Below are 24,493 nucleotides of genomic sequence, written 5' to 3' on the forward strand. Positions count from 1 at the left end.
CAACCCCTAAGCGTACACGAGGGCTGTGATTTCTGCTGCCCCCAAGGGACTGTCCCCCCTGGTGGCTGCACTGGCAGGGAGGCCTGCCCAGCCCCAGAGCTATGGTAAGTGATGCAATTGGGCCAGGGGGCAGCTGAGTCCCTGGCCCCACAACACAGCCCTGGCCCAGTCCCAGAGCCTGGCTCTGTCCCAACCCTGACCCAGCCTCACCACAGTGCCCCAGTAGCAGCTGCTCCTACATGCCCCATGGGAATCATTTTATTGTCACGGCCATTGGCACATGGGGCAGGGGGAACCGCAGCACCAGAGTGGGACTGATGCAGGCCGACGCCAGGACCCCCGCTGCAGAGCTCCACTTCAGAGGGAGCAGCACTGGAGGGATCGGCAGAGCTGGGCCCAGGGCCAGGCGCCGCGGTCTGCTGCCCACGGCCGGAATAGGCAGCTGCTCACCAAGCTCAACGGACGTCTGGGAGCAAAGAAAGCAGGACAGGATGGTGCTTGGTGGAGAACGGGGCCTCTGGGGCAGGTCCAGGCCCCCGAGAGGCTGGGCAGCCTGGCTGTCTGGCAACCCTCCACAAAACGCCCTGGCACAGCCTCCACGAGGTGCTCCTGCCTGCTGGCCCAGCTTGCTTCCTACAGACAAGGACAGCCCCTTACTATCCCCGAGCCCGGCTGGCCCCGCTCCAGTCCCCCCACGCTCCCTCCCAGCCTACTCCCCTGCATGAGCGCCAAGGCCCAGGCTGGGGTACCCAGCTACAGCTGCTCCCGCCCCAAAAGCCGACTTGTCCCGTTCACGCCCACCCCCAAGCCTGCCGTGTGCAGCCAGGTCCTCGTTCCCTCTTTGCACCCATTGCCGTCTGTCAGCCCGACACATCGGCTCTCCCTTCACCCACACACCTGCTGAGGCTCCAGGGCGCTCTGTACCCTTCGCCCCAGCCAGGCTCAGCCAGGCCACAGGTGTTGCAGGGCTCAGCTTGTCCCCAGACTGGCTCAGGGCCAGCAAGGCCCATGTCTCTGCCCCTGTTCCTGCAGTTCAGCTGCTCTGGCCACAGCCTCCTCAGCGCAGCCACTGGGGCAAGCTGGGAGGGCGCTGATCCCCCACCCTAAAACATGGCGAGGAGGGGGTGGCTCCCGGGGCCTCTGTCCCACTGGGACTCATTCTGACCCCCTCGTTCTCACGTACCTTGGTCTTCGTCAGCCCGGCCATGCCACCCTCACTGGGGTACTGTGGGGAAACACACGAGCCTGTGACAATCCCATACGTGAGTCAAGCAACCATCCCCTGGTGCTGGGGAATGAGTCCGGCCCTCGTTCCCACGGCCAGCCCTGAGCAGGGCCTTCCAAACGCTGTCCTCATGGGGGCACAAGCCCTTCCCCACCCCTGTTGGCGAGTCTAGGCCCCAGCCCCACTAGCCTGAGGGAGGAATGGGTCCCTGGCCATTCAGCCTTGACTTCACGTCACACCTGTCACCTCCTCCTTCGACCCTCCAAGGTATGTGCACGCCCCGGTGGGCCTCAGGCAGTATACGTAGCCTCACCACTTTTCTGGCCTGCACACACCTCGCCCACACTCCAGGCACTGCCACGGGTCAGCTCGTGGCCTGCACACACCTCACCCATGTCCCAGGCACTGCTGCGGGGCTCTGGTCATTCTAACTGGTGCAAGTGGGTGTGGGGCTCTGAGGCATGGAGCTGTTCCACCTCCCACCCGCCCCCCTGCAAAGGGAGTGGGTCCTTTAGAGCGCATGTGACTCCCCAGCCCTGCAACATGGCTACATCTCCTATTCTCCTCAATCTTGCCTGTCAGTGGTAGGGGGCCCAGGCAGAGACAGGTGCATCCTAGAGGCGAATGCCTGGCTTCGAAGATGGTGTCACCAGGAAGGCTTTGGCTTCCTTGACCACGGGATGCTATTCCAGGAAGGACTGCTGGACAAGGATGGTGTTCACCTTTTGGGGAGGGGAAAGACCATATTGGGACACTGACTGGCTAACCTAGTGAGGCGGGCTTTAAACTAAGTTCGACGGGGGCAGGGGAGCAAAGCCCACAGGTAAGTGAAGAACATGGAGACCTGGGTGATGGGTCAGTAATGGGAGGCAGCATGCCTGTATACAAATGCAAGAAGTATGGGTAATAAGCAGGAAGAACTGGAAGTGCTAGTAAATAAATATAACTATGACATCGTTGGCACCACAGAAACTTGGTGGGCTAATACTCATAATTGGCATGTTGGTAGTGAAGGGTACAGCCTGCTTGGGAAGGATAGACAGGGAAGAAGGAGGGGCGGGGGGGAGGTGTTGCCTTATATATTAAAAATGTACACACTTGGACTGAGGTGGAGATGGACGTAGGAGATGGACGTGTTGAGAGTCTCTGGGTTAGACTAAGAGGGGTTAAAAAACACAAGGGTGATGTCCTGCTAGGCATCTACTACAGGCCCCCTACCCGGGTGGAAGAGGTGGATGAGACTTTTTTTAAACAGCTAACAAAGTCAAGCAGGGCCCCAGATTTGGTGGTGATGGGGGACTTCAAACTATCCAGATATATGTTGGGAAACTAATACAGTGGGGCACAGAGTATCCAGTAAATTCTTGGATTGTATTGGAGACAATTTTTTATTCCAAAAGGTTGACAAACCTACCGGGGGAAGCTGTTTTAGATTTGATTTTAACAAATAGGGAGGATCTAGGGGTCAGAGTGGACCACAAGCTAAATATAAGTCAACAGTGTGATGCTGTTGCAAAAAAAGCAAACATGATTCTGGGACGCATTAACAGATGTGTTGTGAACAAGACACGAGAAGTCATTCTTCCGCTCTACGCTGCGCTGGTTAGGCCTCAGCTGGAGTATTGTGTCCAGTTCTGGGCACTGCAGTTCAGAAAAGATGTGGAGAACCAAGAGAGGGTCCAGAGAAGAGTGACAAGAATGATTAAAGGTCTAGAGAATGTGACCTATGAAGAAAGGCTGGAAGAATTGGGCTTGTTGAGTTTGGAAAAGAGAAGATTAAGGGGAGATATGATAGCGGTTTTCAGGTATCTAAAAGGGAGTCATAAGGAGGAGGGAGAAAACTTGTTCTTCTTGGCCTCTGAGGATAGAACAAGAGGCAACGGGCTTCAACTGCAGCAAGGGAGGTTTAGGTTGGATATTAGGAAAAAGTTCCTAACTGTCAGGGTGGTCAAACACTGGAATAAATTGCCAAGGGAGGTTGTGGAATCTCCATCGCTGGAGATATCTAAGAACAGGTTAGATAGATGTCTATCAGGGATGGTTAGATAGCACTTGGTCCTGCCATTGGGACAGGGGGGGCTGGACTCGATGGCTTCTCGAGGTCCCTTCCAGTCCTAGTGTTCTATGATCTGCGGCAGGCCCAGCTTCTGCTACAGCCACGTCAACAGCACAGCCAGGGATCAGGCCCTTAGGCTGCCGGCCTGTCCTGGGTGGTGCATTTATACCAGGCTGAAGCAGAGGTGGGGCAAACGAGCAGAAACCCTTCCTGCAGCCATGAGGCCATCCAGGGCTGCACCTGCTGCACGTTGCTGGTGTCTTCACAGGGGGAAGCCCACAAGCTACGAGGCCAAATGGCGACTGACATAAGAACATAATAATGGCCACACTGGGTCAGACCAAAGGTCCACCTAGCCCAGCCATCTTCTGACTGCAGCTAATTCCAGCTTCCCCACAGGGAGTGAACAGGACAGGGAATCACCAGAGCAATCCCGCTCCTGTCATCCATTTCCAACCACTTACAAACAGAGGCTGGGGCACCGTTCCTACCCATCCTGGCTAAGAGGCATTGATGGACCTAACCTTCAGGAATTTATCTAGTTCTTTTTTGAACCCTGTTAAAGGCTTGCTCTTCGCCACCTCTGCTGGTGAGGGGGGTGCCACAGGCCAACTATGCGCTGTGTGAAGAAATACCTCCTTTTGTTAGTTTAAAACCTGCAACCCATTAATTTCATTGGGTGACTCCCTACCCCCTCAGTTCTTTTGTTATGGGAACAAGTAAATAACTTTTCCTTATTCACTTCTTCCAACCCAGTCATGGTTTTATAGACCTCAACCACATCCCCCCTTAGTCTCCTTTTTTCTAAGATGAGAAGCCCCAGTCTTTTTAATCTTGCTTCATATGGCACCGTATGATCTAGCCTGTAAAAAGGAAACAGTGATTAGAATAGCAAAAGCAAGAGCGAGTTTGAAGGCGATGGGTAAGCTCTGGAAAAGCAAAGTAATTAGCTCAGGCACGAAGCTGAGCATCTTGAAAAATGTGTGTATTCAGCAGCATGTTGTACGGATGTGAGACACAGGTGATAATGAAAGAAGGATGGTGGCGTTCGAAAAGAGCTGTTATAGAAAGATCCTGAGAAGAGGCTGGATGCAGAAAGTCACCAACCACGAATTATACAGGAAGATACATCCCAAAGAGAACCTACTGCACAAGGTTATAAAATGCACGTTACAGCTTCGGGCATATCTGCAGAATGAACAACAAATGAAAAATCAAGACCCTGGTATTCGGCATAATGGATGGTTCAAATAGGTGAGGCAGACCCCCCCCCCACAGAGAATGAATAGATGATAAAGTAGGTTGGTGTGGAGCTAGTCTACAGAAACTAAGCCACTGCACACTGGACAGGAAGAGATGGAAGAAAATAGTGAGGGAAGCATTGGACACCAACAGGTGCTGAGCCCATGGTTGATGATGATGATGATGATGAAGAAATTGTACCATAAATCTTGTAAGAAATCCTGGTTGTTCCTTTTGTAAAAGAAAGTTCTTTCTTTCTGGAGTGAGCTTTCCTTTGCGTGTGAGGAAAGTGTGAATGTGGGTATGTGAGCAATGCAATCAGTTCCTGAAGCCAGCCTGTCTGGACAACAGTGGCCAGCAGCTCCTGGATGGCCAGAGAATAATAGAAGTTGAGCCCTGCAAAAGAATCCACCCAAGGAAGAGAAAGCGTCCCCCAACCAGAGACGATCAATGTCCTGTCAGCTCTTAGCTGATGACTCGCGGTCATACAGACTCCTGGGGCAGGGGGACAGGACAAGGCATATAAAAGCTGGATACAAAGCTACCTCCATCACCACTTTGCAGGAGTTAGTCTTGGCTGGTGGGGAGGGGGCACCTTACCCCAGGATGCAGGGTGCTGACTGCTCCTGAACACTACAGCTGGCGAGGGGGTCACTGCCGCCAGACACGCTTCCTCCACTGTCTCTGTGCAACACTCTGCCTGTGTAAGTGTGTGAGTGCAGGAGTGTGGATGGGTGGGTGTCCAAGAGTTTGTTCCCCTTTTCCTTTAGTCCAATAGTGGCATTTAATAACGTGTATATGAGTGTAACCCTGGGGTGCTCCCTAGTGTAAATCACACTTATCTCAGAGCTCACCTGGGTACTGTGAGGCAGGAGATTCCCACCCAGCGAGAGGGGCTCCAGTAAAAGCTGCTGGGCCAAGCTGCAAAGAGCTCTCACACCCAGTGGCATTCAGGGGGGCACCTGGACGGGTCCAACTGGGATTCTCAGGCAGCCAACCCAGTGCTGGGACTGGGAACGGCTCAGCAAGAGCTGGTAGCCAGTCAGCCATACCTTTGACATCTAGTCTACAGTCCACCGAGGCCTCCCCGAGGGGATTCACCGCTCTGCAGGTGTAGATGCCGCCATCGAATGGGCTGGGCTTGCGGATCTCCAGCGAGCAAACCCCCTCATTGGTCGCTGCGATGTACTTGGGATCTTCCCGAATTTCTGTCTGGTTCTTCAGCCAGATGATTTTGGGCTGAAAGCCAAGGGGGGTTCGTTAGCCATTGAGAGGGGCTCGTTCCCAGAGGGCAGCTCGCAGCAGCTGAGATACCTCGCAGCCCAAAGCTTCCAAAAAAGGGCAGCTGCTTCCCACTGCCAGAGCTCTGCTTGTCCGTTGCCACCTGGCAGAGGCAAATGCCCCAAGGCATCTCCAAGGCTTCTCTGCACCGGGCCTGACCTGTGCCCTTCGAGGAGCTCCCATGCCAGGGGGACTTAGAAGCCGCCCAGCTGATGGGAGCTGTCCGTTTCTGAAGAGGCCCCTCAGACAGGCAGCAGGGTCTCAGAGGAATGAGGTGGCTCCTGGCGCATGCCTGGGATGGGGCTTTGGCACAGCAAAGGAGTGGGGTTAACCACGCAGGCAGGTGAGACTCTTCCCCGACCACTGGTAAGACACCTTAGGGCCCCAGAGAGGGGCACCCGCTCCACAAACAGCGCTTCCCTTTGGCAGCCCTGGGGGAAGCAGGCAAGTATTGTGTGCCTCATTTCAGAGGCGCTTGCCTGAGGCTGCATGGCACGGCTGGGCTCAGAACCCAAATCCTCCACTGCTGGCCCTGCAGTCCAGCCACCACCTCGCCGAGGCAGCAGGCAGTGAAGGAAGGCGAGCGGGGCGTGTGCTAGGAGGAGCCCAGCCCCATCCCGCTGCAGAAGCGTTGCCGCATCAAACCCGAGCTCTGCTTCCCTGACCGGCCCAAATGGAAAGGTGCACTCCCAATGCTCTCGGACGTAGGCACCCCGTCCCTCGCACCTGCCCCGGGGGGCTCCAGCCCCAGAGCACCCACAGAAAACAAACAGTGGGTGCTTGGCACCCACCAGACTCAGCTGCCCCACGGCAATGCCACTAAGCTGTCTGGCAGCATTCCCCACCTACTCAGATGGTCCAGGGCACCACCAATCAGCTGATTGGAGAGGGGCTTGTGGGAGGGCAGAGAGGGGCAGAGAGAAGGCGGGGCCTTGATGTGGGAGGGGCAGACTGAGGGCGGGGCCTCAGGGCAGAGTCGGTGTGGCACACCCCCCCCCTGCCAGGGAAAGGTAACCACAGCCATGCTGTCAGATAACTCCTCTGGCCCATTCGCACACCAGCCCCATTAATGGTGCCTCTGCCAAGCCCGCTCCAGCCTGTCGGCGCCTGGTGCTGCACAAGCACCCAGCACAGGAACAGCTCAGGTGGCCAGCCCAGGAAGCGCTGGGCCAGGGGGCCGAGGAAAGGGTGCAGCTCACCTTGGGAAAGGCCCGGACGCAGCAGAAGAGCTGGGTGTTGTAGCCGAGCGTGGTGGACCTGTCCGCTAAGGGCTGGGTGAACTTCGGTGGCTCAGAGAAATCTCGGCACGAGTATTTCTCAGGCTTGTAAACGTTTTCTAGGACAGAAACGACTGGTCACTGGAGCAGCTACCTGTGCCTGGCCCTCACGCCAGGCAGTGATGGGGGCTCATGGCCCCTCAGCAGCAAAGCACTGAATACTCCCGAGCACCCTCCTCCCCGGACCGGCTGGGAGTGAGCGCCCTGGAGCGCATTCCACCCTGGGCCGGCGCCGCCCTTCACAACAGCCTGAGCTCCCACTGCAGCCCCCCGTGTTCTCTGGGCAGCCCAAAGCTGGAAGAGCAGCTACCTGCCGGGGAGAAAGGAATGGACTGGGCGGGTGGGGTGGGGATTGCCAGGGAGACACCGCCCCGCCCCTGCGCACCAGAAACGGCTTGTTGCACGCTTTAGCAGAGTATTTACTGGGGCAGTTACCAGCCTGCAATAGGCATATAGCGCACCCCCCTCCCTGCTGGGCACTGCCAGGCAGCGTGAACACCAGAAGGCCTCCCCTAGGCCCAGCACAGTACCACACAGGTCTCCTTCCTCAGCCCGCTCCTGGGCAGACCCGGTAACAGCTGGGCACCGCTGCTGGGCACTGCTGCCAGACTGGGTGAGGGTTACCAGTAGGCAGGGACAGGAGCGAATGTCGGAGAGGGGCAGGTGGAGTGGGGAGTGCAGAGGGCACCTGGGGAGGGGCGGGTGGGGGAACTTGCTGGCTGAGTTTTGAAGGAGGCATCCGGAGCCCCTGGGCCCTTCTGACATCAGCACTGCTGAGCCGCAGCGTGTCCCTCCAAGCTGTCTGCCCACCCCCGCGCCCCAGGGGCCCGGCTGGAGGCTGGCTGCGAAGATCAGCTCGGCCTGCGGCGCCTGGGGCCACGCCAGCCTGGTCGCCAGCCGCTGCGTTCTGCCGGGCATCCCAGCACCTGCCTGGTTTCCGGATGTGGGCCAGCTGGGTGGTGACAGCAGCCGTGGGGCTGCGCCCGCAGACGTTCTCCGAGAACACCCGGAAGGAGTAGCTGTTGCCGATGATGAGGTCCGAGATGGTGCAGCCGGGGCGGGGGCAGCACTCCAGCACAGTAAACCATTGCTGCAAGACCAGGGAGCTGGGCTGGGAGCAGGGCCTGGGTGGCTGGCAGCCAGCCCCAAAGCCATTGCAGCCCCCTGGGTTCCAGCCCAGTGCCAGGGGAGTGGGGGGGGGGGCAGCCCTCCCAGGTCGTGGGTACAGCACAGGTTGGCAGGCAGGCGGCTCCTGGCCATGGGTGCTGGGGCCCTGTCTCTCCAGCTAGGGGACTGGTCCGATGCAGTGGGGAGCTCAGTTTGCTCGTCCTGCATCTCCATGGTGGCCTGCTGCAGCCCCTCTGCCCTTCAGTGCCCGAACCCAGCCCGGCCGAGGCTGCCATCTCGCGGTGGCTGCACAGCCTGAGCCAGGTCCCCACCCCTGGCCTCTCCGCCTCCTGCCCGCCTTAGTGGCGCTCTCCCTGCACCACAACGCTCCCGGCCAGCCACCGCCCACCTCTGCTCTAACCTGCCCGCCGCTGACCCTGGTAGAAACCTGCAGCTGGCCTGTGCCCTGGGCTGTACAAGAAGGGGACAACCCCCCCCACCCATGGTCTCTGCCACTCTGCCCGGGTCCTTCCCAACCCTGCCTGTGGCGACTGGCTACACCCCGACTGTGCACGAGACCGGGACCTGCCTGGAGCCCTCCCCAGCTACGGAGGCTACACAGGTGGGCTCCCTGCCTCAGCAGACCCCTCATACCACACCCAGACACTCAGCGAGCTCACCCTTGGAGCCAGCGAGAGGTTGCCAGGCTGTGCCAGGACCTTGCCTCTCTTGTGGCGAGAAACCTTTGTCTCTTTCCAAGCCCAACCTCGTTGATGGCAGTTTAAGTAATGCCCCATAGGGAATCCAAGGCACGGTCAGGCCTCTGGCCTGCCCTTCCCAGCCAAACCTTTGCAGCGGGAGCAGCAGGGAGGGGCTGGCTGCCCTGAGGATTCCTCCACTGGGCCACTCAGAAGTGCATTGTAGCCTGTTAAAAAGGCCCAGCCCAACCCAAGCCCTGTCTGGTGCGTGCCAGCTGGCCCTCTGCTCTGGGCCAGCCTCTGCTAGCGGACGGCCAGCTTTCCCTGGCCTGGGGCTGGCCATGCTTGGGGGCCGCTTTGCAGAGAGAGCCCTGAGCGAGAGGTGCTTTGAGAGCAGAACTAGTTCCTGAGCCACCAGCCGAAGGCGCCTCGCTCGACGGCACTGTGCTGGGGGATTCCTCCCGCTAGAACAGGCAGGCCCAGGAATGCTCTGATCCAGGCAGAGCAGGCAGGCAACCGCCCGCCTGCTGCAGTCAATACACATCCTAAGCGGTTTGCTCCTAGAGTGGCCGCAGCTGTCGCCCCAACAGAGCCATTGCCCTTGCGCTTGGCTCTGAAGGACTCTTCTCCCTCCCGCCTGCGCCCAGGCGTCACTCAGCAGCCAGTGGTCTTCCAACAGGTGCTTGCAGGGGGTTGGGCAAGGGGCTCTCACTGCTTTAAAGGCTGAAAAGCAAGAGGGGCTGAAACTGGCAAGCACCCCCCACACACACACACACTGTCCTCTGCCCTGCCCCCAGTGCTGCCTTAGGCCAGGCCTTCCTGCCAGCCCCCCTGCCAGGAGCAACAGGTTTAAAGGTCTGAAAGGACAGGGGGTGGGGGGCAGATTTGCCATCAGGCCTGCATCTGCCCATTCCCTGCTCAGGAATCAGTTCCACCCTTCAACACCCGACTCAGTCCTGTCCCTCGGGTCCCACCCACTGCTCTGCCCCATCTCTCCTCCAGCAGCTCCTGGTGGTTCTCTCCCCTCCTGCCAGGCCTGGGAGGGGGCTGCAGCAGGCATGCTCCCAACTCCAGGCAGGGTGATGCATTTGCAGCCAGCCAGGACAGAAGAACAGCCCCCAGGGGTTACAGGGGCTGCAGCAAAGTGGAGTGCGCTGGGCTTCTGGGGTGTCTCTGTCCTCCCCTCCCCATGGGGCATGGAACCCTCGCTACCTTGTGCGCAGCTCTGATTGGCTGCTCTTTCCCGGGAGGTGGGTAAGTGGGGAAAGCAGCCAATCAGAGCAGAGAGTACCCCAGGCAATTCTATGCACCTGCTGAGATGGTTTATGGCCCAGCTGAGACGGTGCTCACACCCCATCGTGGGCCCAGGGCTGGGCTGCTCACTGCTCTCCAGCTTGCAGGGCTCTGCCTCCCAACAGCAGCAGCAGCTGGAAACGAGATGCTCCAGCCATAGCACAGCGCCTGTGCGCCCAGGATCAGGGCACTTCCAGGGCAACTCCACTTATCAGACCCACTGCCTGGGCTGTCCTCCCTCTTCCCCACAGCTGACGGGCTGGGAGCAGCTGCTGCTAGCCAGCAGCCTCTGGGGACAGCCTCTGAGCCTTGCCAAGGCTCAACTCACCATTCCCTGACAGCGGCCCTGGCTGATAATGTGGGGTGTGTGGGGCTCCATCTCCTGCTGCATTGTATTTTAGAAAGAGCCGATTTCAGAGCACCTCGAGGGGAGCAGGTCTGGGCCGGGTAAAGGCAGAGCCAGCCCCCACCCCCTCTTTCCTGCCTCCCATTCCAGCACTGGCTTTGGCTGGCCTTCGCCTGGCACCCCGTCCGTACAGCACCAGCCCAGTGCGGCCCAGAGCCTAACAGGGGCTGCTGGGAAAAATAACTGAGCACGTGCCAAGCTGGGAAGGGAGCACCCAGAACGTCCCATGCAAACCTCTCCTACACCACGAGGGGAGGGCTGTCCTGCACCGTGAAAACTGCCCTAGGAGGGCCGTTCACCTGCCTAGCACTGCCTGTAGGGCAGAGTTGCAGGCTGTTGATACAACTCAGGGAGGGGAGCTCCTAGCAGATGCCGCAGACTCACCCCGCTCTTCTGGTCTGATTTCTGGACTGTGTACCCTTTGAGCTCTGCGTTCCCACTGTCCCTCGGTGGGCTCCACTCCAGCGCCACGTTAAACCCCCAGATGTCCACCAGCTTCAGGTTCTCTGGAGGGCCCGGCAGCTCTGCAATGATGACCAGAGGCTCGTTCCAGCTGCTCACGTCATCCGCCGGCAGGGGGCTCAGCAGCTCCCAGCAGCAGACAGCAGCTCCTGAGGCCACCTGCCTACAGAGACGGCAGCTGCTTTGCTGAGACCCTGGGTGGCTGTGGCCTCGTGGGTCAGCACGGTGCATGAGTCGCTAGGGGAGCCCCTGGTGGTCCCCCAACTCGGGATCTGCCCCATCTTGTCTGACTCCACATTGCCCATCACCACAGTATCAGGGCAGGGAAAGCCTGCATGTGCAGCTGTCTGATGCAGACAGGAGCAGCGCCTGGCATCAGTGAGGCAGGAACACTTAGAGGAGGAGCTGAAAGCCAGCCCCCTTACCCCTGACCCAAGCTGGGGGCAGGCACGCAGCCAGCAGCAGAGCCCCAAGGCCAGCAGCCAGAGGACGGGCAGCAGCCAAAACTGAGGTTGAGGCTGACATGCAGACCCCCTCGGTGTGGGGCAGTAGCCCCTGGGCACAGGGCCAGCAGCTCCAGCCCCAGCTAAGACTGCTGCAGCAGCCCCTACATCCTCATTCCCACCGCTCTGGTTCTCGTGAGCCTGCAGCAGCAGCCACCGGTCGGGAAGAATGTGCAGTGAGTCTCTCCCCATCAGTTCTGCCCCTCGGCCCACAGAGGCCTTCTTTCCATCCCTCCTGCACCCTCCGCTGCGTCCTATGGGACATCTCAGCCTGAGGTCCACTGGTGAGCCCCCTGCCCTGCACAAACTCTTCCTCCTGCCTGCGCTGGGCGGTGCTGCTGGAGCTCCCAGTTTCTCATGCCCGGCCAGCGCACGCAGCAGCTCAATCTCACCCTGGGGCTGGAGCTCAGCTGGTGACGCCAGGGCTGGACTCTCCAGCATGGCCAGGCAGCTGGCCTGCAGGAAGCTGGCTCTATGCCTGTAGGCCCCGGGCACCCGGCAGAGCCCACAGAGCTCCAGTTGGGCCCTGACCTGTGCCCAGGGCCCGCTCGGCTCTTACCAACCACGCGGAGGTCAATGGTGGCACTGTCCTCCAGCCCGTGCAGCTTGACACTGAGCTGGTACTGGCTGGAGTCACTGCGTGCTGCCTGGCGAATGAAGAAAACCGTGTCCCTGTCACTGGTGCGCACTGTCACCCGCTGGGGGTCCAGGGGCTGGCCGTCCCGGCTCCAGCTCACCTGGGGCCTGGGCTTTCCCTGGGAAAAAGGCAGAGAGAGCACTCAGGAGGGGCATTTCAGGACCTGCCTGGTGGGTGCAATGCCAGGGCCCTGTGGTGACATCTAAGCTAGGGCAGAGCCACCTTCACAGAGCACCTCGGTGATGGTAGGTCTTAGGGAGCCAGGGGTGAGGGCTGCGCCTGCGGTTTGGATGCGACTCCGTTTCCAAGGCCTGTCCTCATACTTCCTCGTACAGATATAGCCGGGGGCAATTGCTGAGAGCCAGCAGCCCCTGGTGGCAAAGCCAGCTGGGCCCTCAGTGCCTGCTAAGCCTGCAGCCAAGGCTTCAGCTCTGACACTGGACTACAGCCGCCGGCAAAGAGCCCTGACACCCCCAGTGGGACGCAGAGGGCAGGCTCCATGTGCCCAACCCCAGCTCCAGCCCCTGCTCTTACAGCAGCGTCAGTCAAACGCTCATTTCTCTTGCCATGGTTTGAGCGACCAGATGGACAGGGCTGCTGCTCTGGAGCGCTCGGCGTTTGCCTTGAGCGTCACCTACTGCAGGGCACTGACTCTTAATTCCTGCCCCGCTTTAACTGGCACCAGACTCAGATCACAGCAGGGAGGAGCAGGGTGGGCAGATTGGCCGGGATGCCAAATAGCCCTTGGCAGCTGCTTGGTTAGGTGAACAGACGGGGCCTGCCTTAGTGCTGGATGGACTGCTCAGCCCGCCATGGGGCCCCCAGGCTACTCACATGGCATCGGGCCGACAGCTGCCGCTGGGGCCCGGGAAAGGTGGAGCAACTGACACACCAAGGGGAATGCAGACCAGAGCCCCCAGTCCCACTCCTCCTGGGAGCAGGCAGGAGCCTCCTTCTCCCACCCTGCAGCATCCTACCTGCTCCTCTGGGTGGGCAGACCCTGATGGCTCTAGCCCCTCCCACCCAGTCAGTGGGGCAAAGGGGATAAGCTCTCACTGGGGCTGCTGCAGAGGAGCGGGGCAGGAGCGGACGGCTCTGACTCAGAAGGGACATGGTTGGGAGGAAAGGCATTTCTCCATGCCCTGCAATGGGCAGAGCACTGGTCTCCCTCCAGCCTGCCCCATTGTCCAGCACCTCCCAGGCAGCGTGGGCCCAGCTGGCTTCCCAAGCCGCCCACCCAGGCCTTCTCTGCAGCCTTCCAGAGCCAGGCAGTAGCTCAGCCTCCCTCATCGTACGTCCTTCCCTCTGTGTCCTGGGGGCTCCCACTCCCTCTGCAGGTCGCTGCTGCCAGGGCTAGTGTTCCCAGGAAGCTGAGCATTTGGGTGGCTGCCCGGGAGAGATTCAGGTGCCGCCCAGCAGCCTGTGTTACTGTGGATGGTGCACACCCTAACATGCCTCAGTGCGTGTAATAAAGTTTATGCCACCCACAGGTGAAAACAATAGTGGGAACCCTGGTCAGGACCCCCACCCAGAGCCATGCAAGTGCAGCTGCAGACCCCTCTCTGCAGTGCTTTCCTGCCTCTCCTCATCAGACACATCTCAGCTGCTGCCCACCTTTACCACACTTGCCCTTGCGCCTGGCAGGCAGAGCACTGCTGTATCGCCATTGGCCAGCTAGGGAACTAGGACTTAATGTGTCTAAGGGACATGCCCAAGTCACGGGGAGTCTGTGGCAGAGCCAGGCACTCCTAGTCCCAGACTAGCCCCCTTACCACTCTTTTCCCTTTGCTCTCACCTCACTGTGCCCCTTGGAGCCCTCCTCTCCCCGCCCACATTTCACCACACCGCGTGCAAGCATCCTGCCCCATCCCACATCTCTGCTATTGGCTGTTCCCTTTGGCCCCGGTGCAAGGAAGGACCCCCGCCCCCCCGCCGCCGCCTGCCACACACGTCTGCACATGGGAGGGGTTTGCTGTGTGACCAAGGGCCAAGCCCCCGAGCCACTCACCGGGGCCCTCTCTCACCTACCTGGAAAGGGATCAACATGTTCACCGTCTCCCCAACTTGCCGGATGTACGTCTGACGCAGGTGGCGCGGCATCTGGATCTTCGGCAGCTCTGGACAAAGTAGACATCACATGCACCCTTTTGTCTACATTACTGCACAGCCCTGGGCACTCCACAGGAGTCCCTACAGCCAGGTCCCAGGCCCCAGAGCCCCTCTTAGCCCAGGTGTCCCAGCGGCAACCTCCTGGCCAGCACAAGCCTGGCTGACTTGGCACTGTAATGCAGCCACCTCTTGGCTGGAGCAGGCCGCCACCTCACAGCAGTATATAACACAAGGGATTACGGAGCAAGAGGGGAATTACTTCTCCATAGAAGCTGAGGCAGCTGGGCCAGAACATCCCATCTCTGAGGACGAGGGGCTCAGGAGCTGGAACTGCCCAGAGGTGCTCAAGGCGTTGGTTCTTCTGCATTTTAATGGCTGTGCCTCCACCAGAATAACTGACCTGCTGGGACTGGCACTCGCTCCAGAGAGCGCACGCCCCCCCGACTGAGTCACCCGCACCACCCCCAGCAGCACGGCTCCCCCAGGGCTGACTCCAGGGGCGAGCCCGTCCGCAAGGCACGGGGCAGCGTTTCCTGCAATAGCTGGGGTTCCCTGGGCATCTGTGAGGTCGGAGCTGATCGCGTGCTGATGCTGCGGGGGTACTAACTGCAGCTCTAGCAAATGATGTGTTGGAAACTCACTGCTGTGCTCCCCTGGGAACACAACAAGAGACAAGCAGAAAATGGCTGGGAGGGTATTTGGACCGTCTGGCTCCTTTACCGGAGTCAAAATAGCAGCAGAGAACTGCTGCATCTGCATTTGTTGGCAGTTGTTCTGGAGGCAAAGGATTTATACTAGCCCATAATAACAGAAGTGTAGGCCTCTCCCCGATTACCTCCGGGAGGGAGGGAGTGTGATTGGGGGTGCGGGGGGGGGGTCTGGAATTAAATCAGCATTGAATGTTGCCCAAACAGCTGAGAGTATAAAACACGAGCAGCGTGGGGCAGATAGCAAAGGAATGCCTGACGTTCCCACATGGCCTGGCCAACAGCTGACTCTTTCCCTGGTGCCCACACTTGCCCTTATCAGTCTTAGTGGGAGAAAAAAAAATCTCACACCCCCCAGGAAAGAATGTTAATTCATGTGGCACCTTCTCTGCAACTAGACACACTCGAAAAATCTCCCACTACACAAAGCCGTCAGCCAGCACTTTGATGGAGTGGGCCGTTCCACTGAAGACCCGCGAGTGTGTGTTCCACAGAAACAGCCACCTACAGAAAAAATGCTCAGAGCTAACATTCATATTCAAAAAACAACAACAAGTCCTGTGGCACCTTATAGACAAGCCGATATTTTGGAGCGTCACTTTCGTGGGCAAAGACCCGCTGCATCAGATGCATGAGTGGAGTGGGGAGTTCCAGAGGAGAATTTAAAGAGGGGGGTCTCAGTAAAGGGGAGGGCCGGAGCTGGCACTGTCTATTCAGTCAGGGTGGAAATGATCCATTATCAGCAGTTAATGTGGAACAGTGAACACCAAGAGTTAACGGCCACATTAAGTGCCACTAATGGGCCATTTCCATCCTGACCGAATAGACCTTGTCAGCTCTGGCCCTCCCCTTTACTGAGAGCCCCTCTTTAAATCCTCCTCTGAACCCCTTCCCCCACCACTCATGCATCTGAAGAAGCAGGTCTTTGGCAACGAAAGCTTATGCTCCAAAATATCGGTTCGTCTATAAGGTGCCACAGGACTTCCAGTTGCTTTCGAAGATTCAGACTAACACAGCTCTCTCTCTGATACACATTCATACTCAAATTCGCTACATTAACACGTAGTTTGAACAGGGACAGCAATTACCTGACCCATTATAAGGATTCTTTCACATTGACATTTTATCTAACTCTTAACTTCCCCATCCCACACCTCCATCCCTCTGCTCTTCTGATTTGCCAACCTTGATAATGATTTTTAGACTCTGTGCTTTATATATTGAGTCTATGCTGGTATGGCTATGATCTGAAGAAGTGGGTCTCTCCCATGGAAGCTCACCTAATAAATTATTGTGTTCGTCTTTAAAGTGCTACCAGGCTGCTTTTTTGTTCTGATAGACCTTCAGGTGTAACTCAGCCTGGGAGAGAGAAGATATTGTATTCCCAAGTGTGACACCCATCTTCCTGTCCTACTTACATGTGAAACATGCACTGTATTGTCCAACAGGCAGGTCACAAGTCCCCATTCCTGCTTTCAACTGTCTGCCTGTTGGGCTGCGGCTAGTTCACATCTCTTCCCAGCACTCCACATGATTTATTGAAACACACAAACAGCATTATTAAATAAGAAGTGAACAGGAAAGGCGACAGATGGAGCAGTGCGGTGGACACTGGTAGTTTTTAGCAGAACATATATACAACACTAATAAGCCATGCATGGTAGTTTGTTCCCAGGACAGGGCAGAAAGTTGTGCTAGGCGCACATTTAGAACGAAAGGCAAAAATTAGGTTCATGCCACTTCCTGTTGAGATTTTAACTTAACAGAAACCAGGAAGCTCAAAACCTATAACTTGGTCACACGATATAAGCACAAAGGCATCAAAATGATCAGCATCCCACAGACACAGAAAAATAAATCATCATGCAAAGCAGCCAAGTTACAGCTTGCTCAGGAGCAGAGATCAGCAAATAGTGGAGTTTTCATTTTGGAGGCTGAACCAAAAAAAAAAAAAAAAAAAATTCTTGTTTGATTCATCCTGAAATAAATGTCTCCAAAGGTTTTTTTTTTGGCAAATAGTCCCTCCCCCACCCAAAAAAAGTTATTTTGTATCAAAATTTTGGTTGACTCAAAAAAATTAAGATTTTCATTCTGATTTTGGCCAAGCTGGGTGTTTTCCACTGAGTGCCTGTGTCTGTGGGTTTGTGTGTGAGAGAGAGGAACTGGCCAGATTTAAAATTGAAACACTGATATGAATCAAAGAGTCTAAACCAAATATTTCAAAAAAATGACACCAACTTGAAATTATTCATCTAATTCAAATCCAGCGAAACTTAGGGACCCTAACAATGGGTTTTTTGGGAAAAAAAGACCCAAAGAATCCCCTTAGCCACCAAGAGAGGTTTGCCCTGCTCTATTCTTTGCATTTCTGGATTTCAAACATTTCGAACCTGGTCCCTGATCGGGCAGAACTCTGCATTTAGGATGGGCTTTCAGAAACCGGCTGAACGGCAGCTAGAGGCCTGGGAAGTAGAGGAGGTCAAAGTAGATGATCTGTTGGGCTCTTCTGACTTTAAACGTTGTGGGCTGAGCTATCCTTGGGGTCTCTGGGTGGCAAGCCACAGTGTGACTCTACCATGCAATAACTCTTGATTTGCACAATGCTATAGGGCAGTGAAAATCCTGGGGTGCGCCTTAGACCCCCCCAGAGCTGCACTCGGGGACTTTCACCACATTGCAGCAGGATCCACACAAGATTTTATTGCATGGCAAATTGGTGCCCTGTAAATTCACATCCTGGCTGGCCACCACGAAACTCACCATGTAGACAGGTCCTAGCACATCCACACAGGGATGCCCAGGGATGCCTGAATTAAATACAGGGTGGGAATTTAAAGGGGATTGCGAACCCACATTAAACGCCCTTATGGATGCTACATTCAGAAGCAAATGTCCTTAATCTTCTTTGGTTTCATTCATTCACAGTGTGCAGTGAGACAGGCCTTGCCTACACTAGGACATTTCAGCTGAAATTACCAGTTGTTCAGCTACTGGAAACATGAGCATTGACAAGGTGCTGGTAGCTCCAGGCACATGTAATATTTCTTTGCATGCATCTGTTCTGAGCAAGGTCAGACAACGCTGCTGACAAGGTTCTGGTGGACACCAGCCAGAGGCCCCGCGTATGCTAACAACGCGCTGGCGCTAAGGTGGCAAGAGCAATCCAAATACATCAAATCAAATCCTATACCTCCAAAACTCCTGGTGTGGCCACAGACAGAGTTTGGTCTCCAACCTGATGGGATTACAACTGCAGCCCAGCTGCTCTCCACTGCATTGCTCAAGGGGCAGACAGGGGGCTCGTGGAGGCACATCTTCACCCACCGGGCTTGCCTCCCCCAATCCCTGGCCACAAGCCATCACCCGACGCATGGTAGCTGCAGCCCTGTGAGCTTATGGAAAGCACAGTCCTGCTGGTAGTGACATACAGGGCATTTCATACTCCATATGGGATACTGCCGGGCAGCTGTAGTGATAACCATTTAAGCTTTGCCTCCCTTTATTAGCCCTGATAGATTTAGCAGAGTTTTCCACTGGGTTAACGTTTCTCAGAAACAATCTTGTTCTTTTTTAGAGGGGCGGAGGGAACGTTCCACCGAGCTCTGTGAGTTACGGGAACAGGAAAAGAAGCCAGTTAATTTCCCAGTCCTGTTGGCTCTCCGAGAGCTGAAAAACAACTTTCCATTCTCGTGTCCGGCAGGATGTGTCCATAGCCCTTTGAGAGGGACAGGCCTTGCTAACAGTGGAGATAACTCCTTAGCGGGTTCAAAGTGAGTCATGTTCCCATGTTGCACACCCCTAGCACTGAACTCTTCTGAGCAAAATAAGCATGCATCAGTCCAGCGCACGCGTGTGAATCTGTAACGACATAGGAGCATACAAAGGCCGAGCGAGCAAACAGATGATATGAATGTATAAAGGAGTGTGAGTTCACACCATGAAACAACAAAGCTAATGCATATTTCACAGTTAGAACGTTCAAATGAAAGCCTCACAGAGACATGGTCATTCCAGGAGATAGCTAGTGGTCTTTTGAGAAGTAGCTAGACACGGGTCAGGGCCATCCCAACAGAGTGCCCTGAAATCAGTGGGAAGTTGCACCGCTTACATCAAGGTTGAATCGTACCCAATAACTATTTAGCTGAGAAACGCCTCAAATCAAAAGCCATACTGTAATGCATTCCTGGGCAGAGGTAAAGGTTAACAAGCACCCTCCACAGCTGAGCATGACTGATTTGTGCTGCCATAATACTGCCCCCAAGTCGTTTCTATGTAGGCTGCGCCTAGTGAGGACACAGTACCGAGTATCTCTTGGATGACAACAGGCTGTTCCAGGACTGCTGGAACACTCATGCCACCTTCGTTCACAGCCCTCACGCGAATCTGAAGCCGGTCTCCGGGTGTCAGGTTGCAGATTGTGTACCGGGTGGAAAGACAGGGTTCGTCATTAGCAGCTACCCAGACTGCAGCTGGAACAAGCAAACAAAAGATGTTCCTTAACAAGACAGCAGGTTACAAGCAAGAAACAAGCTAACTGCAAACAAAAAAGTAAATGGCAGCAGGAAATGAGTTCTGACGCCGTTCAGAAGCCCAGCGCAGGACCAGTTTTGTGGTCATGCAATGCACCCAGCTGCAGAATCTAATTCCACTCCCGCTAGCTGGCAACCCAAAAGACAGGCAAGCCGGGCAGCCTTGCCCATCCCCAGCACAGCTGGCTACAAAGTGCAAAGGCTGCTTCAGTGACTTGTGATCAGCTTTTCAGGGTGATTCTGCTCCGGTCTTTCCTGCACTTTTCCTAAGCATCTGGACGACTGTTCCCATAGAGCAGCTCTCTCAGAGCTAGGCTCAGACCCAACAGCCACTGCACCGCAACACCCGCTTTGATTCAGGCAGAGGCAGCAGAAGGTTACAAAGGTTGTGTTCTCGAGTCAGGGAACAGGAGCATCACCTGCGGTGAGAGGGGAGCATTTGCACAGCTTGACTATGGAACGGTGACTATCAGACCACAAGGAGCACTCACGCCAGCAGACATAAGAGCACTCAAGATCAAGCCATTTGGAAGAGAGGACAACTTGCAAATGGGGACAAGGAGCAAATCTCACTGAATAAATTGCTCACTCTGAACTATAGCACCTTAAAGACTAACAATTATTTTTTATTAGGTAATGAGCTTTCGTGGGTAAGACCCACTTCTGCAGATTGTTTCCTCAGTGTTTCAAAGGGGGCCAGCCACTGCTGCTACCAAAGGACAGCGATGGCAGCTGGGAGCTCTTGGCCCTTTTGAAATGCCAGGCCCCTGTGCGATTGGTCTCTCTCCCTCCCCGTTGGTAGGCCTGATCACCCCCTAACAATCCCAGTCAGAGCTCCCTGGTATCTTCCAGAAATCAGCCCACCAGCAAATGCAGCCACAGCGGCATCTCCATCCATCCCCCAGCCAGGAATCAGGCCCAAAGAACCAGCCAACTGATTCCTGCCAGCTCACCCATGAACCGACTGGAGCCTGCCAGCTGCTCCTGCACTCTGGTAGTTCCAAGGGAGGTGGGGACAGAGGAGCTGGGAGGTACAGGCCTCCAGTGCCCCGGTGCGTGAGAGGCACATGGGGGCAGGGGTCACAGGTTGCCCACCTTTGTTCCAACTCATCATATGCCCCCAGCCCCAGAACCAACATCTTCAGCTTCAGGCGGCTCTCTGCAGCCAGCTCTTCCTAACCCTGCGCTTCTGGTCCGGTCCACGAGGCTGAAGTGTGTCTTTTCCCCCTGCCCCCCGCAAACCTCAGGCTAAACTCAGGGCAAAAGACATCGCACCTGCCCGCCCGACACGCCAAACCCTTCCAACCCGGGGCTGCAAACTCTGTGTTGAGAAGCCTAAATACATGGGCGGCGTTTCATGGGCATTGAGCAGCTGCCGCCAGGCTGATTTCAACAGGCTGCTGAAAAGCAGGTTCCTTATTTAGGTTCCAATATAGAAACACTGACCTAGAGCCTCCAAGGTATTTAGGCACCTGACTTGCATTGAGTCCAATGGTGCCTCAATCCCCTGGAGCATCTGGGCCACGAGGGCCTGAAGTGAGGCGCACGTTTGAAAACAGGGGACTGACTTTCTCAGCCCCCCCCTTTGACCCTAAGCTCCCCCACCACCACTGTTCATCTGCCCCCTGTCCTCTCCTCCTGATGGTTTACAGCCTCCTGGCCTCCAGACCCACGGCCGTCTCTGGCTCCAGGCTGTGGCTCAGGAAGAGGGACTTGGGTTTACAGAATCCCAGAATCCAAGGCCAGATGGGATCACTGTGATCACCCAGCTGGCTCCCCCTGCATCTCTGACACACTCTCTCCCTCTCTCTCCCCCCACCACTGTCTGCAAGCAATCAATCCTAGCGCAGAGGCTTTAGCAAAAGACCTCATCTTGACTTTAAAAGGGTCAGCGCTGGAGAATGCACCAGGGCCCTCTGTAAATTATCCTGGTCAATTGCCCTCAAACTGGACACTGTATTTCCAGGCTGGATTCATCTAGTGTCTGCTCCCAGGCCCTGCGTCCTGTTCGCCCCTCCTCGGCGAGGCTGAAGAGCTCATTAAAAATGGGTTCCCCGTGTGGGTACATAGTGACGTCATCTAGTCTTTTGTATCCCATTGCAGCAACATGTCCCCACAGCGCGGCCTGGCCGTGAGTCACGCTCAGCCAGAGGGTTACACCATCTTCCCCATGAGCACACAGACCCCATAAAGGAGTAAAACTCGAGCTCACTTCCATCCTTGCAGCTCTCCACCAGGTATCCGTCTAGGCCAGCGGAGCCCACCTGCTCCGGGGCTTTCCAGGTCAGGGACACTGAGTGATTGTTCACTGTCTCCACGGTCAGGTGCGATGGGCAGCCGGGCGGCTCTGCAACAAGCAGAAGTGTTGGAATGAGGCACAAATCACACCCACAGATGCAACCCTCCACTGGTGAGACCTGCTCCCCACATATGGCCTCGCACTGCATTCCCAAGGGCCCGTCACATCCCATCCAGCCTCCTCCACCCACCCAGAGACACCCGCCCCAGCCTCCCCGCCCACACCCACCCAGAGACACCCGCCCCAGCCTACCCCTCTCTACCCCATTGCCCAAATATAGCACTCAGGCATTTCTGCCCAATGCATTTCTCTCCAAATGCATCACCAGCTTCCCCATGCCCTGAAACACACCCAGCCCAGCCTCACCCTCTCCATCCCCCTGCCAACAGCTTCCTTGCACTCAAACCAGTCTCTCATGCCTATCCCATCACCTCAAGATCCCCAGCTTGCCCCACCCCCCACCACGCCCAGCCCCAGATACCCATCAGTGCAGGAAAGGCCCTGGCCATGCGCAGTCAGAGCACTGGTTCAACTACCCAGGGTCCTGCCTGGGATAGACCATCATGTGCATGAGGGGAATGAGCAGAACAGGCCATTACAGAATGACCCACAGGGAGTGCTCAGCCCAGCAGAGCACTGGGCGGGGGGAGTGACTTAGAGCTAAGAGACACCGAGGGACCATCCGCCACCAATGTCTCTAGCTTGGTTGTGAAATTGGTCATCATTTGGGCCACCTCAGCCTCCCCAACCACCCACCCCCTAAATACAGCCCAGCCCAGCCCAGCCCCCCCACCAGCTGAGCCCCCCCAGGCACGCTCACTGTCACCTACGTACCTCGGCCCCCCGACGCAGCCTCCCCTCCCAACCCTCTCCCGCAGACAACCCCACCTGCGCCTCCCCTATCCTCCAATACACCCTCCCGTACCCCCTCCCTTCACCCACCCCATTCCCGCACATACCCCCAGGCCAACCCCCTGCCAGCCTAGCCCCCTTCTGGGCACCTTCACTGTCACCTACACACCTCCTCCCCCAGCTGCACCCCTCCCCGTCCAACCCCCTGTCCCCCACATAACCCCATCTCCCCTGGACAGCCCCACTCACCCACCCACCCTCCCCTCCCCCTGAATACACCCCAGCCCACCTACCCCACCCCTCTCTGGGCACCTTCACACCTCCTCCCCCAGCTGCGCCCCCATCCCCAGACACCCCGCAGCCCTTTCACCTGCTTTGCGCCCCCCCGGCTCCGGAGCAGCGGCCGGGGGCGGGGGCGCAGCGGGGGGGCCGCTCTCTGCCGGCGGGGCTGGGGCCGCTTCGCCTGCGGGGGGCTCCTGGGCCGGCTCCGGGTCGGGGGCTTTGCCGGACATGGGCTGCGGTCTGCGGGCTCCGCTCAGGTAGGGAACGGACGGGGGACCGGGGGCTCCGCTCGGGCGGGGGCGGCTCCGGGGGCTCCGCTCGGGGCACTCCGCGGGTCTGAGAGTCGCTGGAGCCTCGGGAATTTTATAGGCTCCGGCTGCACCTGTCAGCGCCCGCGGGCGGGGCCGCCGCCGGGAATAGCCGCCCGGGAGAGCGGGACCGCCTCCCCCCCGCCCCAGCGCCGGCACCCACAGCCCCCCCACCGGATCCTGCCCTGCCCCGCCCCGCCCCTTCCCCCGGCCAGCCCCCCCCTGCGCTCTGCCCTCCCCTCCCTCCCCCAGCCAGCCCCCCCGCCCTGCCCTGACCCGCCCCCTCCCCTCCGCCGGCCAGTCCCCCCCGCGCTCTGCCCTCCCACTCTCCCTCCCCCCGCCAGCCCCCCCGCCCTGCCCTGCCCTGCCCTGCCCCCGGCCAGTCCCCCCCCGCGCTCTGCCCTCCCCTCCCTCCCCCAGCCAGCCCCCCCGCCCTGCCCTGACCCGCCCCCTCCCCTCCGCCGGCCAGTCCCCCCCGCGCTCTGCCCTCCCCCTCTCCCTCCCCCCGCCAGCCCCCGCGCCCTGCCCTGCCCTGCCCCGCCCCCTCCCCTCCCCTCCCCCGGCCAGCCCCCCCGCGCTCTGCGCTGCCCCCTCCTTCCCTCCCTCCCCCAGCCAGCCCCCCCGCCCTGCCCTGCCCTGCCCCGCCCCGCCCCTTCCCCCGGCCAGCCCCCCCCTGCGCTCTGCCCTCCCCTCCCCCGGCCAGTCCCCCCCGCGCTCTGCCCTCCCCCCGCCCTGCCCTGACCCGCCCCCTCCCCTCCCCCGGCCAGTCCCCCCCGCGCTCTGCCCTCCCCCTCTCCCTCCCCCCGCCAGCCCCCCCGCCCTGCCCTGCCCTGCCCTGCCCCGCCCCCTCCCCTCCCCTCCCCTCCCCCGGCCAGCCCCCCCGCGCTCTGCGCTGCCCCCTCCTTCCCTCCCTCCCCCAGCCAGCCCCCCCGCCCTGCCCTGCCCTGCCCTGCCCCGCCCCCTCTCCCGGCCAGTCCCCCCCCGCGCTCTGCCCTCCCCCTCTCCCTCCCCCCGCCAGTCCCCCCTGCGCTCTGCCCCGCCCCCTCCCCCAGCCAGCCCCCCCGCGCCCTGCCCTGCCCTCCCCCCGCCAGCCCCCCCGCGCCCTGCCCGCCCCTCCCCTCAGCCAGCCCCCCTCGCGCCGTGCCTCGCCCCCTCCTTCAGCCAGCCCCCCCGCTCCGGCTCTCTGCCCTGCCCTGCCCCGCCCCCTCCCCCAGCCACCC

General features: G+C 58.2%; 1 protein-coding gene across 1 annotated transcript; it reads right to left on the minus strand.

The window, feature by feature from the left end:
* Positions 1-242: 242 nt before the first annotated feature.
* MYBPH (myosin binding protein H) lies at positions 243-23,475 on the minus strand. Its single transcript, XM_074977570.1, has 11 exons — positions 23,054-23,475; positions 21,745-21,879; positions 19,305-19,472; positions 14,216-14,304; positions 12,110-12,305; positions 10,970-11,109; positions 8,012-8,171; positions 7,004-7,140; positions 5,576-5,762; positions 1,184-1,225; positions 243-633 (listed from the first exon to the last, which is right to left on the minus strand). The coding sequence occupies exons 1-10, from the start codon at positions 23,193-23,195 to the stop codon at positions 1,215-1,217; spliced, it is 1,365 nt and encodes a 454-aa protein (XP_074833671.1). The 5' UTR covers positions 23,196-23,475; the 3' UTR covers positions 243-633; positions 1,184-1,214.
* Positions 23,476-24,493: the final 1,018 nt, after the last annotated feature.

The sequence above is a fragment of the Carettochelys insculpta genome, chromosome 26 (genome assembly GCF_033958435.1).
Source record: "Carettochelys insculpta isolate YL-2023 chromosome 26, ASM3395843v1, whole genome shotgun sequence".
NCBI lineage: Eukaryota > Metazoa > Chordata > Testudines > Carettochelyidae > Carettochelys > Carettochelys insculpta.